Raw genomic sequence first — 15,111 nt, forward strand, 5'->3', positions numbered from 1 at the left:
ATTTTTCCATTCTAAAATACATTTTTCTTCAAGTCTGTCATATCTCTGCTGTCTTATCTAGCCAAAAGTCTCAATAAAACCTTCCCACTTTTTTAGAGGGAAGCCTAAAACTGGGAGGTGCTTGTTAGAACTGAACTGAGTGCTGCAGGAGCCAGCAATTTACAGTGAGTAGAGATGAAAATTGTAATGCAGGCTGATTTGGGGTTCTGGCCAGGTCATATCTGCTTTGTCTGCTGCAGAAATGGGCTGTGCCAAGGGCTGCCGTGGGTGGGTGTTGGATGGGATGGGAGATGATGGCTTAATCAGATTAATTGGGTGGTGCAGGGAGTTGATACTGACTGGCACCATCTGCTCTGCTCTGCAGGTGCTGTCCCAGGCTCAGCACGTTGGTTTCTGGTTTTGCTGTTTGGTTTTTTTGGTTTTGTTTTGGTTTTTTTTTCCCCCAGGAAAGTGCCCTTTTCCAGAGGTTGTGTTTGGTGATTCCTGCCCAGCTGGAAATTGGTCTGTCATGATATTTTTCCAGTGAAAGGGCAACCTGGAATATGGCAGAGGGTTTCCTCTGCCCTCAGAAGACGAGCACAAAACTCAAAACACTGATGTTTTGGTGGTGTTTTTTTTAATTAATAAATAATTACCTTGAAAGAAGGTGTACAAACCCCCCAAAAAGCAGCAAATTGCCATCCTCGCCCTCTTGTCCCTCTTGCTGATGGACTCAGAAAAACTCTCATGTCCATTTTGGGCTCTTCCCACCAAATAAGCTCCACAAGAGCTTTGAGCCAAGAGCAGCTCCATGGGTGAAGAAAATAGCTGTAGAAAATCCACAGAATTTGGTAAGTTTAAGCTTCCTAGAAGAGTCACCTCAAAGAAAAGGGCTGATGGAAGAAGATGTCCCTGGGAACAGAAAGAGTAAAGCAGCTGTTGAAAAATGTAGTAGGACTTCAAGTTTTATGCTGCTTTTATTTTGCACTTAGCAAGGGTTTGTGCTTTCCCAGTTTTGGGAGGCAAAGCAAAGACTGTTTCTTCTTTAACCACAAAGAAAACCAATGTGACTCCAGCACCCAAATCAGCTGTCAATCCTTTGGTAATCAGGGTGCAACAGTGACATTGTACGTGCTGCGAATGTTAAAAATCTCTGTGGGTTATCACTTACGTGGTGATCAGCTCTGTCAGTCATTTCCCTCTTCTGTAAAACAAAAAGAGAATTGCAGAGTTAGTGTGTAAAAGTGAAAGGATGAGTGTGTTTGGCATTTTCAAAAATGAAGATGTTTAAAACAAGATGAGGAGAAAGCCCCAGAGGCCTGGGAAATGTAATCTGGGTGAATTTGGGTTCCTGCCTTGTTCTCCATCCCTGCAGAGCAGTGAGTGATTGGCAGGGATGAAGCCACCCACCATCCACCCAAGCAACAGCAATGACCTCGATGCCTTAATTTTGAGCTTTCATATTCTCCAGATTCTGTACTGCATTGGTATTTAACCCTGAACTTCATATAAAGTGTCAGCAGTTCTCCTCACAGCTCAGTCACACAAAACAATCCTTTTCCAGCCCCAGAACAAAGGACACTGCTGCAGCTTCAGGCTCAAAAAGTGCCAACAACAGAAAATTGAGGAGAGCAAACTGGGAGGATGGGACTGCATCACCTGGAGCTGGAATTGGGCAATGAACCCCAATGTGGAAATGGACCAAACTTATAAAAGTGTGAAAACTCATGACTAGCCATCCATTTTGGGTGGAGCCACGGCTGAGCTCTTGCACTGCCCAAGGTGCATCCTTTGAAAGTCTTTTAGTAAATCCCCACTTTATTCTTTGAACTCTGTTCTGGGCAGCCTCTCCAGGCATCCCCGGTGGGGCTGAGGCTGTGCAGGAGCCTCAGGGCCGATCCCACCACACCCACCTTTGCTCTCCACTTTGAAATCCGAGGGGAGGAGGTTGTCCTGCCGGTTGCCCAGCACGAAGGCCAGGAAGGAGAGGATGAGGGCATCGAGGATGCCGATGATGCAGAGGATGTAGGCCCAGCGCACGGTGCAGGCGCCCAGGGTGTATTTGTCCGTTTTGTCCCCACACATTCGCTTCACCTCGCTGGAGTCCCAACCGTCGGGGTAGATCAGGCAGCCGATCATCAGCCCCGTAGCTGCAGGGACAGGGGGACATCGGGCTCCTGAGCTGATGATGGTGCCTAAGATTTATAACTTTTTATGTTTTACATCAATTCAGAGCTTTGTAGATTGCTGTAGCTTCTAGTGGGTTTTTTCTATCTTTCTTTCCTACCTTATAAATACATTCCTATATATTGTTTAGTCTTATTCCAAGAAGAGAACCAAGTTCAAGAATGTTCCGTTTTCCAACCAGACATAACAAAAGTGGGGCAAAAGAAACCTCTGTACTGCTCCCAGAGGATCAGGATCCCAGGAATTATTACCTAACCAACTAACCTTTTGATTGGACAGTGTATGATAAGTGCACTAATCTCCTAACCTTATAAAAATTGTAGAATTACTATACCACATATACTTTTCACCACATTGTTCACCTGAAAGCTTTCAACTAAAGGTTTGCTTTTATATTCACCCCAATTGGAAAGATGTATTTTATTTTCCAGGCATCAATACTGAAGTGCAGAGAGCAGCTGGAGGAGCAAACATCGTGCTGCAAACACGTCAGGTACTACAGACTTGTCCCTTAAAGGTGCTGTGGTTGCCCACCCCGGTGGGCTCTGCTCTGCTGCAGGGGCAGGGAGGAGCAGGATCTGCTGTCAAGGCCGTGCAGCACCAGCATCTCCTGTCTCAGCGTTTCCCAGCAACGTCTCTGCTCCCTCTGCACAGAGCCCTGGCCGTGTCACACCAAGGAAATCTCCAAACAAAACTGGAATGGGTTTATTCTGCACGAGAGGGAGACCCTGGCCCAGCAACTCGCAGCTGATTCCAGCTTAGGGTTTGCTCAGGTAGAGCTGCTGTCAGCAGCAGTTTGTGGGCAGATGAATTCTGCTCGTTCAGCTCTGGTGGTTCCAGCAGCAGCTCCCGTGACTCTCTCAGAGCTCACACACCCTGGGAGCTGCTCCAGCCTGGCCACAGGGTCCCCACCACCCCACCTTTGCCATGGCAGCTGCACCATCCCCAGTGAAGGATCATGCCCCACAATCTCAGAAGTGCCTTTTCCCCCTGCTCAGAGAAATGTATTTACTGGACAAGAACAATGACCAGGCTTGGGATGAGTTCATATACAAGGTTTTGGGACATGATTAACAAAAGCCCCTCACAGGCTCCACTCTTACGTTGGAAGTAACTGGTGCAGATGTGAGGCAGCCCCTGGCTCCTCTCACACAACCCCGTGATGGACAAGCAGATGTTTGTCCCTGTCCCTCAGGGACACCTGCAGCCCCCTGAAATGCACCTTGTCACACACCTGTGCCCCTTCTCTGCCACCAGGTGCTCAGTAAACCACAACCCCCTTCTGGGCAGTGCCCTCGTCCTTTGCCAATGTTTTCTCTTCCCTTGGCTTGGGGACAAACCAGCAGCAAGGTGAGCAGCAGCTTCCTTGGTCTGCAGAGAGGATTTCTCTTCCTGGAAAAGCAGTTGGTTAACTGCATACAGATTAAATCTTCCCTGTAACTAACAGAGAAAGGGTGGGAGTGGGAAAGAAATAATTTCTGTGAAATTGTGCCCTGGCTCAGAGTAAAGACCAGGAAATGGATCCTCTCTTAGCCTGCACACTTTTTAAAATAATTCCTAAAATGCAGCAGTACCTGTCCATCTGGCCAGGACTGCCTGTGACAATTTCCTCTTCCCCCATTCAGAACAACAACAAAAACCATAAAAACCCCAACAACCCCAGCAAAGCCTGACTCTGCTCCTGCTCCCCAGGAGGCTGAGCTGCCCCAAGCTTCTTATCTAAATCTTTGCTTGAGCTGGATTCTTTATTGGGACTGGAGAAGCCCCTCTGTCCCTCCCAGGGGGTGTCAGCGCTGCAGCCCCGGCTCGCATCAATTCAGGGGCAGCAAAACTGGCTCGGGTTTCAGCTGAGGCTCCGAACAAACGCAGGAATTGGGTTACAGGTGTCTCAGGTGCCTCGGGGGAGAGATGGGGAAGGCTTGAGAAGCAAAGTGAGAAAATGCGAGTGATGGCACCAAATCAGTCAGTCAGTCCCCTCCTCGTGTTTCATCCTCCCTGAGCTCAGGGAGTTCCTACAATGGGCCAGCAAACATCACCCTGCTGCCTCCCTGCTTCGTTCCTGCAGGACACCCAACACAGCAGAGCGCTCTGTGCCCTGGGGTTTTTTTTGGGTTTTTTTTTGGTGCTCTCGACCTGATCCTCTGAAGCCTCCCTGCGGCTGAGCAGCAGCAGCGGCGCTGGGAGAAGCTGCCCCAGGTAAGTTTTGGCAGCCACCAGGTTTGGGCTGGGTCTCAACTGCTCTAAAAGGAGTTTTTTCCTAAAAACTCCCCACTGGTAGCCAGTAAAGAGGAGCAAATGGCACGGAGGTGACACTGGGGTCTCTTAGCTGGCCCAAGCCCCATCCCCAGCAGAATGGAGGGCAGAAAGGGAAAAGGGTCGGCCCACGGCAGCCCCCCCGCATCTCCCCGCGCCGCTCACCCGCTGCCAGCTGCATCCAGGCACACACTTTGTACACGGTGGCTGCGTTGCAGAAGAAGAAGAGGCTGAAGCAGAGGATGGTGCCGATGATGAGGAAGGTGGAGATGCCTACGAAGAACATGGCAGTTTTGAAGGCACTGGAGGGGATGGTGCCGAAGTCCAGCGGGCTGCCCTTGCAGATGAGCTCCCCGGTGAGCGCGTTGCCGATGCAGTAGGAGAAGAGGCCGAAGTAGCCGGCCTGCGGCGTGTCGATGCTGTCGCCGATCCAGTAGGGCTGGATGAAGGTCACCACCATCAGGATGGAGAAGCAGAGCGTGAAGAGGGCCCAGAGCACCCCCATGGCCCGCGCGTTCCGCACATAGTTGGTGTGGTAGATCCGGGCCGCCTCCTGCGCCGGCAGCAGCTTGGACATGGTGGGGACAGCGGCTCCGGTCCCCCTCCGGTCCCGCTCCGGTCCCGGCCCCGCTCCGGTCCCGCTCCGGTCCCGCTCCGCTCCGGCCCCGGTCCCGCTCCGGTCCCGGCCCCGCCCGGCGGCAGCGGGGGCGGCGGGAGGCTCCGGCAGCCGCGGGCCCGCCCCGGGGGGAGGCGGCGAGACCTCCTCCCACCCCCTCCGAACCGGGGGGGACTCGGGAGGAACCGGAGCGACCCCGCTGCCGCAGCCGAGGCGGGCGGTGCCTTTCGGGATGCGCTCCCGGGATGCTCCCGGAACGAGCCCCGGGGATGCGCTCTGCGTGCCTGGGATGCTCTCTCGGGATTCGTCCTTCGCCGCCTTCGTGTGCCCTAAAATAAACCAAATATCGCCGGTGTGCACCCCGCGGTCTGTGCTGGGTGCACCCTGTGTCCCTGGGCTGTGCCCCGCTGTGCCCCCAGTACCGCCCTGGGCTGTGCCCCGCAGTGCCCCTGTGCCCTGCAATGCGCTCAGGGGCACACTGTGTGCCCCGCTGTGCCCCCAGTACCGCCCTGGGCTGTGCCCCCAGTGCCGCCCTGGGCTGTGCCCTGCACACCCGGGGTGTGTGTGGGGATGTGCCCGGCCTGCACCGTGCACCCCTGGGTGTGTCCCAGCATGTGCCACATGTCCCGGGATGTGTCTTGGGATGAGACCCAGGATGTGTCTTGACCTCCAGAATGTGCCAGGGGCTGTGCCGTGCCCCCCAGGATGTCACCAGGCTCTGCCGTGTGCCCCGGGATGTGTCCCAAGTTCTGTTGGCTGCTCCCCTCTGCCCTCCCAGCCCGTGTCACCGGGGTCTTCCTGCACTGGCAGGGAGCCCAAAGGCTGCTGCATCAGCGGGGTGGGGAGGGCATGGAGGGCACATCCCCACAGCTCCACTGCACAAAGGGAGACGGCTCCTCCTGCCAGCAGGGCACCCTGGGGTGTCACCAGCACCTGGGCAAGGCCAGGTCTCTGCCCAGGGCCCATGTCCTGCTGCCAGGGGAGCATGGGCAGCCCCAGAGGGCTGCAGGCACTTGTAGCCACCTTGGCACCTCTCTCCAGGTGCCACATCTGCCCTGCACCCTGAGAGACCACACAGGGTCAGCTCCTGTCGTGGGCACAGTTCCACGTGAGGGTGTGACAGTCACCTGCAGCCAGTGCCAGCCTCAGCATCCATCACTCCTGTGGCTGTCCAAGGCCAGGGCCGTGTGGCCATCAATCATGGCCAAGAACAGCCAAGCCACTGTAGACATGAAAATCTGTGCCGTTCCCAGGGTTGTTTTCCCTTCATCAGCCCCACCCCCCCAAGGACTGAAACACAGAGCAAATATTTGGCAGGGCAGGCTGAAGTGCTGGCCCTTGGGCTGGGGGCCTTGGTGGGCTCTGGGTCCTTGCAGGGGGCTGTGCTATCTCGCACAATATGAACTTTCTCCAGCAGGTTTCCTGATTCCCTTTGAGAGCTGGAGGATCTGGTGGCTTTGCCATGGAGCAGAGCTCCTGCCATGGCCACCAGCCCTCCCTGTGCCCATGAACCACCAGCAGCACCCAGCACGGAGGGCATTCCAGAGAGCTCCAGTTCCACAGCCCACTGTGGCAAGCAGAGGAGGAACACGAAGCACAGAAGTGCCATTATTTTGTGTTTCCTCTGGCCAAAGGAGCTGCTAAGAGCAGGTTGACATGGCCAGTGGGGACAGTCACATGGGAACAGGAGCTGGTGGCCCTGGGAACAGGACCTGGTGGCCCTGGCTGCCCTGGCATCGCTGGGTCCCTGCCCTGGGCAGCGCAGCAGTGCCCCAGTGCCACGGGCTGAGGTGTGATAGGAGCAGCCACGTCAGCTGAGGGACACAGGGGCTATAAAAACCTGCTGGCCCCGTGGCACAGCCACACCGAGCCCACCATGGCCAACGTGCTGCCTGCCTGCCTGCTGCTGGCCCTGCTGGTGCTGACCCCAGCCCTGCTGACACACCCAGAGCAACAGCAAGAGCAAGAGCAAGGGCAAGAGCTCACCTTCAGGCTGGTAAGGGACAGCCCTCTGTGCGTGTCCCACCGCTGCAAGGGACACGCATGGAGGGTTGGAGGGGTCTGCTGGGTTTTCTGGTGTTGTGAGGAGACTTGGAGCCTGGGAAATCAGCTCTGTAAAAGGATAAGGAACACAGAAAGTGGATCAGAGAAGCTCTCAGCTGCTTGAGTCAGCCAGGACCCCCACCCTGGATGGTTCACAGGGCCTGGGGAGGGGAAATGTGGCATCTCAGCTGTCCTGTGAGTCCTGCAAAATCCACTTTGGTGGGTGGTATTTTGGGCCAGACTGAGGAAACGCTGCAGAGTGGGAGGTTGGGGCATGGGGGCAGTGGTGCTGAGCTCAGCCCAAAGGCAGAGCTGGTGTTCAGCACCAAACCCCATGGGCTCCCAGCCAGGCTGAGATTAAAGGGGAACAAAGAGGGACCCGGTGCTCAGGCCCTGCCTTGTGCTGCAGGACATTGGGGAGCTGTGCATGCAGAGTGTGCAGTGCAAGAGCGGCTGCTGCCACCGGGACAGGGGCCTCAGCCTGGCCCGATGTGCTCCCAGGGCAACTGAGTCCCAGGAGTGCTCTCCAAAGGTAGGTGCTGCCCTGCTCCCAGGGCTGGGCAGGGATGGGGCACGTCCCCCACGCTGCACTGAGTCCTTGTTCCCTGCAGAACCTCCATGGGGTCTACTACAAGTGTCCCTGCGAGACGGGCTTGTCCTGTGATGCCAACAGAACCATCGTGGGCACCATCACCAACAGGAACTTCGGCGTCTGCAGGGACCCCCAGGACCTCTAGAGCCAGTGGGGAAGAGAGAGCCCCCGCTGTGCCCCTCTGTGCTGCCCCTGCCCCCCTGCCTTTCCCCCTCTCCAGGCATTCCTGAGTCTGGCTGAGGGAGAATTTGAATTAGACCAGCTTCTGCCAAGCTTCAAGGTGGTGTTTTCACTCAAGGCGGGTCCCTGGCCCAGGACAGGGACAGCAGGGCTGGACAGTCCTGGAAGAAACCACCAGGTTTTACCTGGCTTTACCTGTATGTGTGTGCAATCATAACCAATCTGGGCTAGGGAGGGTGTTCTTGGCTTCTCCAGTGCAGACTTCACTTCACCCCGTGCTCTTCTATCCCTGTGGGGATCACAAGAACCAGGCACCCACAGCACCACTCCCCACTGCCCCCAGGGCTCTGCAGCAGATGGGGAGGCCACAAAGGCTGGGGGGCAACCCCTGGCAGCTGAGGAGGTGCTGCAGGAAAGTTTCATTTCAGCACAAGGGTGACTGGCAGCTTGATGATCTGCGCCTGCAGAAACACCAGGGACACATCTGGGAGGGTGGCACAGCTTGGGGGAGTCCCCATTGCTGAGGGGGAACATGGGGGGCAATACAGGGACCTGCTGGCCCCTCCCAGTCTGGCTCAGAGGGGCTGCAAGAGGAGCAAATTCTGAGCTGGAATTTAGTTTTAAACTTGTGGCGGGTGGGTAAAATCTGAAGGGTCTTGTTCTCATTGTGGTGGTCCTGGCAAGAGGCTACAGATCAATGTCCTCACCGGTGCGGGATGAGGTGTGGGGGAGCTGGGGACAGGGATGGGGACAGCAGCTGCTCTCCTGCAGCATCCAGCCCACCCCAGGCAGGGTGAGGGGAGGGGACACGGGGCACGGAGTCTGTCCCTGGGGTCCTCATCTGTGCGGGGTCCCCAACCCGCTCCAGCGACTGTTCCAGCCCAGCGGGAGCGCCCCGGAGAGGCTGGCACTGCCCGGGATCGGGGTTTTGTGCTCCTGGCAGGGGCAGGATGCCAGCAGTGCCCAGCCCAGCCCAGCCCAGCACCGGCAGAGGGCAGCGGCACCGTGCCCGGCTGGGACCCCCAGCCCAGGGACAGCACAGCCCTGCGGTGCCCGGAGTGCCCCCAGCTCTGCCACCCCTCGGGTCCTGCTCTGGGGTGCCCTGGAAGGACGGGCAGCGATGTTTGGGGCTAACCTCGATGGGGTTTTGTGGTGTCGCCGTTTTTGTGGTGTCCCTACGCTGGCAGAAAGACGATGGGGACACCGGAGAGGTGGGAAGGGGGTGGCTGTGCTGAGGTGGGGGTCGCATGAATCCCCCTCCCCTCCCCTCTCCCCGCCCCATCTCAGCCCTATATTTACTGGTGAAGCCGCGGCTTTGTTTTGGCAGCTCTGGGCTGGTAAATATTGGCTTAAAGCGAAAAGCAGACGCCTGACTCACGGCTCTCAACAAACACAGGAAGGGGCCCCTGGCGAGTGTGGGGTGCTGCCAGCCCTGGGGACAGGGGACCCCGGCAGGGTGGGGACAGCCCCCGCTGCCAGCGCGGTGCCAGGGGGGCATCCTTGTGCAGGAGGGCTTTGCTGCAGCGACATTCCCTGTGGGGAGACGTGGGGGTACAGGGATTGGGGTGCCCCTTCCTCCTGCCCTGCCCTGCGGGGCTCTCCTGTTTGGTTAAAGAGCAGCGAGGAACATGAGGCTGAAGGGATGCTGGGGGTGAGGGCAGCCCAAGACCCTCCCCAGCCTCACCCCATCAGCAGGATTGTCCCATCCCCTGCGGGTCACCCAAGGGTGTCACCCAAGGGTCCCCCGCTCCCCAGGGAGTGTGTGGCACATCCCCGGTGTCCCCTCGCCCCCCCGGCCGCTGTCACCCCAGGGTACAGGATGTTCTCAGCCAGCCCAGCTCCCGCTCCCCAACCTCTCCCCGCCTCTCCCCCCCTTCCGCAGCCCTCGGCCTTCACCTCTCCTCCTCTGCTGCTTTAACCCTTTGCTTTGCCCCCAAGCACCGCCTTTCCCTCTTCTCCTTTTTCTCCTTCTCGATTTCTTTTTAATTTCTGCGCTGATGCACCGAAACTCCTTCTCTGCCCGTTCCTGGGGGTCCCTGCACCCGCAACTCGCTGCAGCTCCAGTGGGGTGCCCACCCAATGCCCAACTTTGCAGACACCCCCAACAAAGTCACCCCACTGCCAGGCTTGCAAAATACTCCAAGGAAAACGTGTCTGTGTGTCTGTCTGTCTGTGTGTGTCTGGATGTTTTCTCCTTCAGCCTCACCCTGGGGGCAGAGAGGTGCCAGCCGCAGCCCTGGTACGGGGTAAATGTGTTTTTTTGGGGGGTTGAGCTGCCCCTGGCTCCAGCTCCAGCTCAGGACAGTGATTTCAGCAGGGAAAACCCAAGGCACAGCCAAATTAACTCCGTGTCCCCACACACTGCCCGCCCCACTTTGCTGCAGCCTGGGGTGACGATGGTGACCCTGCAGCAGGGTCAGAGGCACCCCTGGGCTTTGGGCTGGGGGGCACAGGGGGGGCTGCTTGTGCCTTAGGGGTTGCCCAAAGCCACCTGAGAGTGCACAGAGCTGTTTGGGGGTGCACAGAGGCACCTGGGGCTCCCTGCCTGCTGCTGGCACTGGGGTTTGCTGCCCCCCATTTGCCTCTACCCCTGGTGGTGCTCAGAACACATCAAAGTCATGATTTGGGTAGCTCAGGGGGGCAGCAGCCCCTCTCGGGGTGTTCCTTGGCCAAAGCAGGATCCAGAGGGATGAAACAGATCCTCGCAGGGTGTGGGACACCCCAGCCAGCACCAGGGATTTGGGGAATCCCAAATCCTCGGGGAGATGCCCCCACCCCCTCAAGCTGTGCCTCCATGGCAGCTCCAAGTTGTGGGGCACAATGGGGTGCAGACCCCAGCGATGTGGGGCACAACGGGGTGCAGACCCCAGCGATGTGGGGCACAATGGGGTACAGACCCCAGCGATGTGGGGGCCTGGTGCTGTGCCTTAGGGTTTTCCTACATCTGGGCCAGGTTTTCACTGTCCCAGGGAGATGATTTTAGGATGAAGCTGGCGAGAAGCCATCCTTCAAGCTCTCTCTCTGGAAGAAAAGCAACCTTTCTAGCAAAAAGAAAAAAAAAAATTCATGGAAAGCTCTGGTTTGCCACTTCTTGCCAAAACCAGTTGTTGATGATTTTTCTCGGCTGCTTTGGCTTTGCCTTTGCCTGTGACAGAGGGGAAATGACAGATGTGCTCCTGTTTTCCCACTCTGATTTTTTTCTCCTGAAGCTGGAAGAGGGGAAGGATTGGACTGAAGGACAGGGACCTATCCTGGGCAAGTGTCAGCCCCAGGGGCTCCCAAACCTGGCAGAGGATCTCAGTCTCTCCTCCACCCTCAGGGCTGGCCTTGGGGCTGGAAGGGGGGTCCCTTGAAGAGTCCCCCCAGAGCTGCCGAGGGCTGCCCAGCTCAGGGCAGTAGTGGAGGCTGCAAATTGGACATGGGGATGCAGAAGTGGCCCTGGGAGGACATCCAGGCACCCACAGACCTCCACAAGCCCCCCCGATGCTGCCCACGAGGGCACAAGTGGAAAACTTGTGGGGTACTGGGGTGGGATATTGGGGGGATATTGAAAGGGATGACGGGGGGGTCCTGGCAGGTGCTGGGAGGAACACTGGGGGGGATGCTGGGGTGGGATATTAGGGGGAATATTGAAAGGGATTATGGGGGGATCTTGAGAGGTGCTGGGGGGAACACTGGGGGGGATGCTGGGGTGGGATATTACAGCGGATATTGAAAGGGATGACAGGGGGGTCCTGAGGGGTGCTGGGGGGATATTGGGGGGGATGCTGGGGGGGTGCTGGGATATTAGGGGGGATATTGAAAGGGATGATGGGGGGTCCTGAGGGGTGCTAGGGGGATACTGGGGGGGATACTGGGGGGATGCTGGGGGATACTGGGGTGGGATATTAGAGGGCATATTGAAAGGGATGATGGGGGGGTCCTGGGGGGTGCTGGGGGGATACTGGGGGAGATACTGGGGGGATACTGGGGGATACTGGGGTGGGATATTAGGGGGAATATTGAAAGGGATTTTGGGGGGATCTTGAGAGGTGCTGGGGGGAACAGAACACTGGGGGGGATACTGGGGTGGGATGTTACAAGTGATATTGAAAGGGATGACAGGGGGGTCCTGAGGGGTGCGGGGGGGATACTGGGGGGTGCTGGGAGGATACTGGGGGGGATGCTGGGGGGGTTCTTGGTGCTTGCCAGGGGGGGGTGCCGGGCGGTGGTGCTGGGGGCCACACCACACCGCAGCAGGCAGGAGCCCCGGGCTCGCCCAGCCACTCCGCGGGCCCCGGGAGGCGCTGGCCGGGTGCCCCCCCGGCGGCCCGGAGCTGAGTCAGGCTGTTCCCGGCGCTCCCGCGGCCGGTACATCGCGTCCCCGCGCCCGGCGCCTGGCACCGCGCCCGCCCGGTGCAGCTCCCGCCACGGGCACGGCCCCGCTCCGCTCCCGCCGGGCTCCTCCGGGCTCCCGGGCGGCGGCTCCCGGCGGGGAGAGGCTGAGAGCGGCTCCTGAGCCCCGGGAGCTGCCGGTGGGGTTTCTCGGGGTTCAGCAGTAACGCTGAGCCCCAGTCACGCTCCGTGCCCAGCCCGGCTGTGCCCCCAGCCCGGGCACCCCGCAAGCACTAGGGCACCTGAGGGCGATCTCCAGGAGTTCTTGGGTCTCCCATCAGGCCGGCAGGAACATCTCCATGGAAGGACAGAGCCTCTGCACAGCTGAGCGTCCTCGGGGGATTGATGCCCCATCACCCCTGTGCCCACCCCCGTGCTGCCAGCGCGGTGCCAGCGGGGCATCCTTGTGCAGGAGGGCTTTGCTGCAGCGACATTCCCTGTGGGGAGACGTGGGGGTACAGGGATTGGGGTGCCCCTTCCTCCTCCCCTGTTTGGTTAAAGAGCAGCGGGGAACATGAGGCTGAAGGGACGCTGGGGGTGAGGGCAGCCCAAGACCCTCCTCAGGGCACCCCCACGCTGGAGAGGGACCCCAGGCACCCCCAGGCACCCCCAGGCACCCCCAGGCACCCCCAGGCACCCCCAGGCACCCCCAGGCATCCGCCCTCCCCGGCCGAGGCTGGTACAGCTCGTTACGTCCAGACCGGAATGTACTTTGTGTTAGAAGTGGCCACACGCCAGCACGGCAGAGCCGGACTTTATTTATCCTCCCTGCTCCGGCCCCGCTGCTGCATCCTGCCCTTGCTGCTGTGGGGCTGGGGGAGCTCTGGGCTCGGTCCACCTCTCACTGCCAGCCGGGGAAGGCAGCGATTCTCCCCATTTCCTCAGAAGGGAAATAATCTGGGAAAATATCTGTGCCCTTTCCTCTGGTAAAAGCTGTCCCCTGGAAGGAAGAAATGGGAGCTCAGGGATGGATCTAGGATCTAAACCTCTGCAGGGAGGTGCCCCTGTCTGCTGGATTTGGGGCTTTTTGCAACAAGGGCCAGAATTTAGGCCACAATCTGGTAATTTATGGATTGGAAATGCACCTGGAAAGATCCGGCTCCGGCCACACCGCAGGGTAGGGCAGGATCAGGCCTGTGCCAGAGCAGGGACTTCTCTGGGGGTCCCCACGTGTGAGGGGGATGTGTCGGCCCCACAGCTGTTCAAAAGTCCAGGCAGAGAGGGGGAGACTGCCACAGCCTGGGGAGGGATCCCGGGACTGCCCCAGGCTGGGTCTGGGTGATCATTGCACACCCATCATCCCCCCCACCGGCCTTCCCACAGGGAGATTTGGGGCCAGTTTCACCCAGAAAGTGGCTTCCCAGCTGCTCTGCATCCCCGGGGTCGACAGTCCTCATGCCAAGCGAGTGGTTTTGCCCTCCTGCCTCATCCCCCAGTGTGGGAATCCAGGGCTTCCCTCTGGCTGCCCTGGGACCCTGGCAGGGGTCAGGAACCCCCCTGGACAGAGCCCCCAGAGACACTGGCTGTGATCTCTGTCCATGGAAAAGAGTTTTCAGTCTTACAGGATGAATTACAACTTCTGAGTGTTTGATATCAGTAATAATTAAGTGTGGCACGAGTACAAAAGTAAAATTTTAGGATCCTAGATAAGGGGTCCAAAGGGGACAAGATGGAGGAAATTGGGTGTGTCTTGTCCTTTTTCTCCTTCTTCATGCCCTCCATGTTTCACTGTGGTGTTGGCATTTTTCTGTTGGTTCAGGCTGGGGACACACTGTCCAACGTAGGTGACAGATATTGGCACGTTATTGTAAATCCAGCACAGGTAGTTTGTGGTATTTAATGTTTGTACCATCCCACTGAGGGCAGAGCCCCACACGCTGCCCTGCAGGACAGAGCTGCGGCAGGGCAGCAGAACATGTTAGAGATAAACAGAATAAACAACCTTGAAACAGCACAGACCAATTATGGCTTCTGCTTTGGCAACGGGGCAAAAAGACAGACATTTCTACAATCTCAGAATCATCAATACCTGCAGATTCTGACACCCCATGTCCCAATGTCCCCACGTCCCCACGTCCGTCCGTTCCTGCTGGGAGCCGCGCTGCACCCACAGTGACAAGGACACGCTGTTCTCCTGTCCCCAGCGCCTGTTGTGCAAGCCCTGGCTGCACCTCCCGTGAACACAGAGCTTCCCACGGGCACGGCCCCGCTCCTGCCACGCTGCACCCCCGGTGCCAACGGGGCCTCCGAGGGGCACACACACCGCGGGCATCGCCGGCCTGTGAAAAAAAGCTGCCTGGAGCCCCAAAATGACACTGGTGCTCTGGGTTCTGAGGGGAAGGATGGGTTTGATCCCCCGGGAAGGGGAGGATCCCTGCCCCAAGCATCGTTTTGTGGTGCCACACGCGAAAGGAAACCAAGAGAAAGAGAAAAGCCACTTCCTCCACTCTCAGGAGATTCACTGATGTGGCTCAGCGCCGTGCAGCCAAGGTGGAGGGACTCCTCTCCTCCCCACGCTCTCCAGGCAGATTAACGCTGGTTATTTTTAGCAGAAGACAAGGATGAATAAAAATACCCCCTGCTTTATTTTAATTTTTTTTTCTCTCTCTTTGAGGAAGGCTGCTCTCACCTCGCTCGAGGTGCTCGGGAGCCAGCAGGGAAGGTTCCTTGGCTTTGTTCCCTGCTTCCAGACCTTCCCCAAGACTCCCTGTCCTTCCAGAGCCGGGCTCAGGGCTGGGGCAGGACACGTGTGGCCAGCTGGAGGGCCAGGGGGAACAGGCAGTACCCCCGGCAGGCGTCCCACAGCCAAACAGGATTATTTATGGAACAGATTTCCTCCAGGTTGTGTTACAGGGATGGGGGTGAACGGGGCAGACCCCAGCACTGG

At 58.1% G+C, this 15,111-nt stretch overlaps 2 protein-coding genes across 2 annotated transcripts; one reads left to right on the top strand and one right to left on the bottom strand.

Annotated features, from left to right (window-relative positions):
- Positions 1-594: 594 nt before the first annotated feature.
- LHFPL5 (LHFPL tetraspan subfamily member 5) lies at positions 595-5,113 on the bottom strand (the record flags this gene model as incomplete). Its single annotated transcript, NM_001245487.1, is given in 4 exon segments — positions 595-891; positions 1,151-1,183; positions 1,893-2,129; positions 4,585-5,113. Coding segments are annotated over 3 exon segments (666 nt in total). The 3' UTR covers positions 595-891; positions 1,151-1,166.
- Positions 5,114-6,874: 1,761 nt separating this feature from the next.
- Positions 6,875-7,949, top strand: CLPS (colipase). Its single transcript, XM_030255834.4, has 3 exons — positions 6,875-7,031; positions 7,488-7,610; positions 7,690-7,949. The coding sequence occupies exons 1-3, from the start codon at positions 6,912-6,914 to the stop codon at positions 7,813-7,815; spliced, it is 369 nt and encodes a 122-aa protein (XP_030111694.4). The 5' UTR covers positions 6,875-6,911; the 3' UTR covers positions 7,816-7,949.
- Positions 7,950-15,111: the final 7,162 nt, after the last annotated feature.

The sequence above is a fragment of the Taeniopygia guttata genome, chromosome 26 (genome assembly GCF_048771995.1).
Source record: "Taeniopygia guttata chromosome 26, bTaeGut7.mat, whole genome shotgun sequence".
In the NCBI taxonomy this organism is placed as follows: Eukaryota; Metazoa; Chordata; class Aves; order Passeriformes; family Estrildidae; genus Taeniopygia; species Taeniopygia guttata.

Coding starts and splice junctions, on each gene's coding strand:
- CLPS (XM_030255834.4), top strand. CDS start 6,912: ATGGCCAACGTGCTGCCTGCCTGCCTGCTGCTGGCCCTGCTGGTGCTG. Junction 7,032..7,487: donor AAGAGCTCACCTTCAGGCTG/GTAAGGGACAGC, acceptor CTTGTGCTGCAG/GACATTGGGGAGCTGTGCAT. Junction 7,611..7,689: donor CCCAGGAGTGCTCTCCAAAG/GTAGGTGCTGCC, acceptor TGTTCCCTGCAG/AACCTCCATGGGGTCTACTA.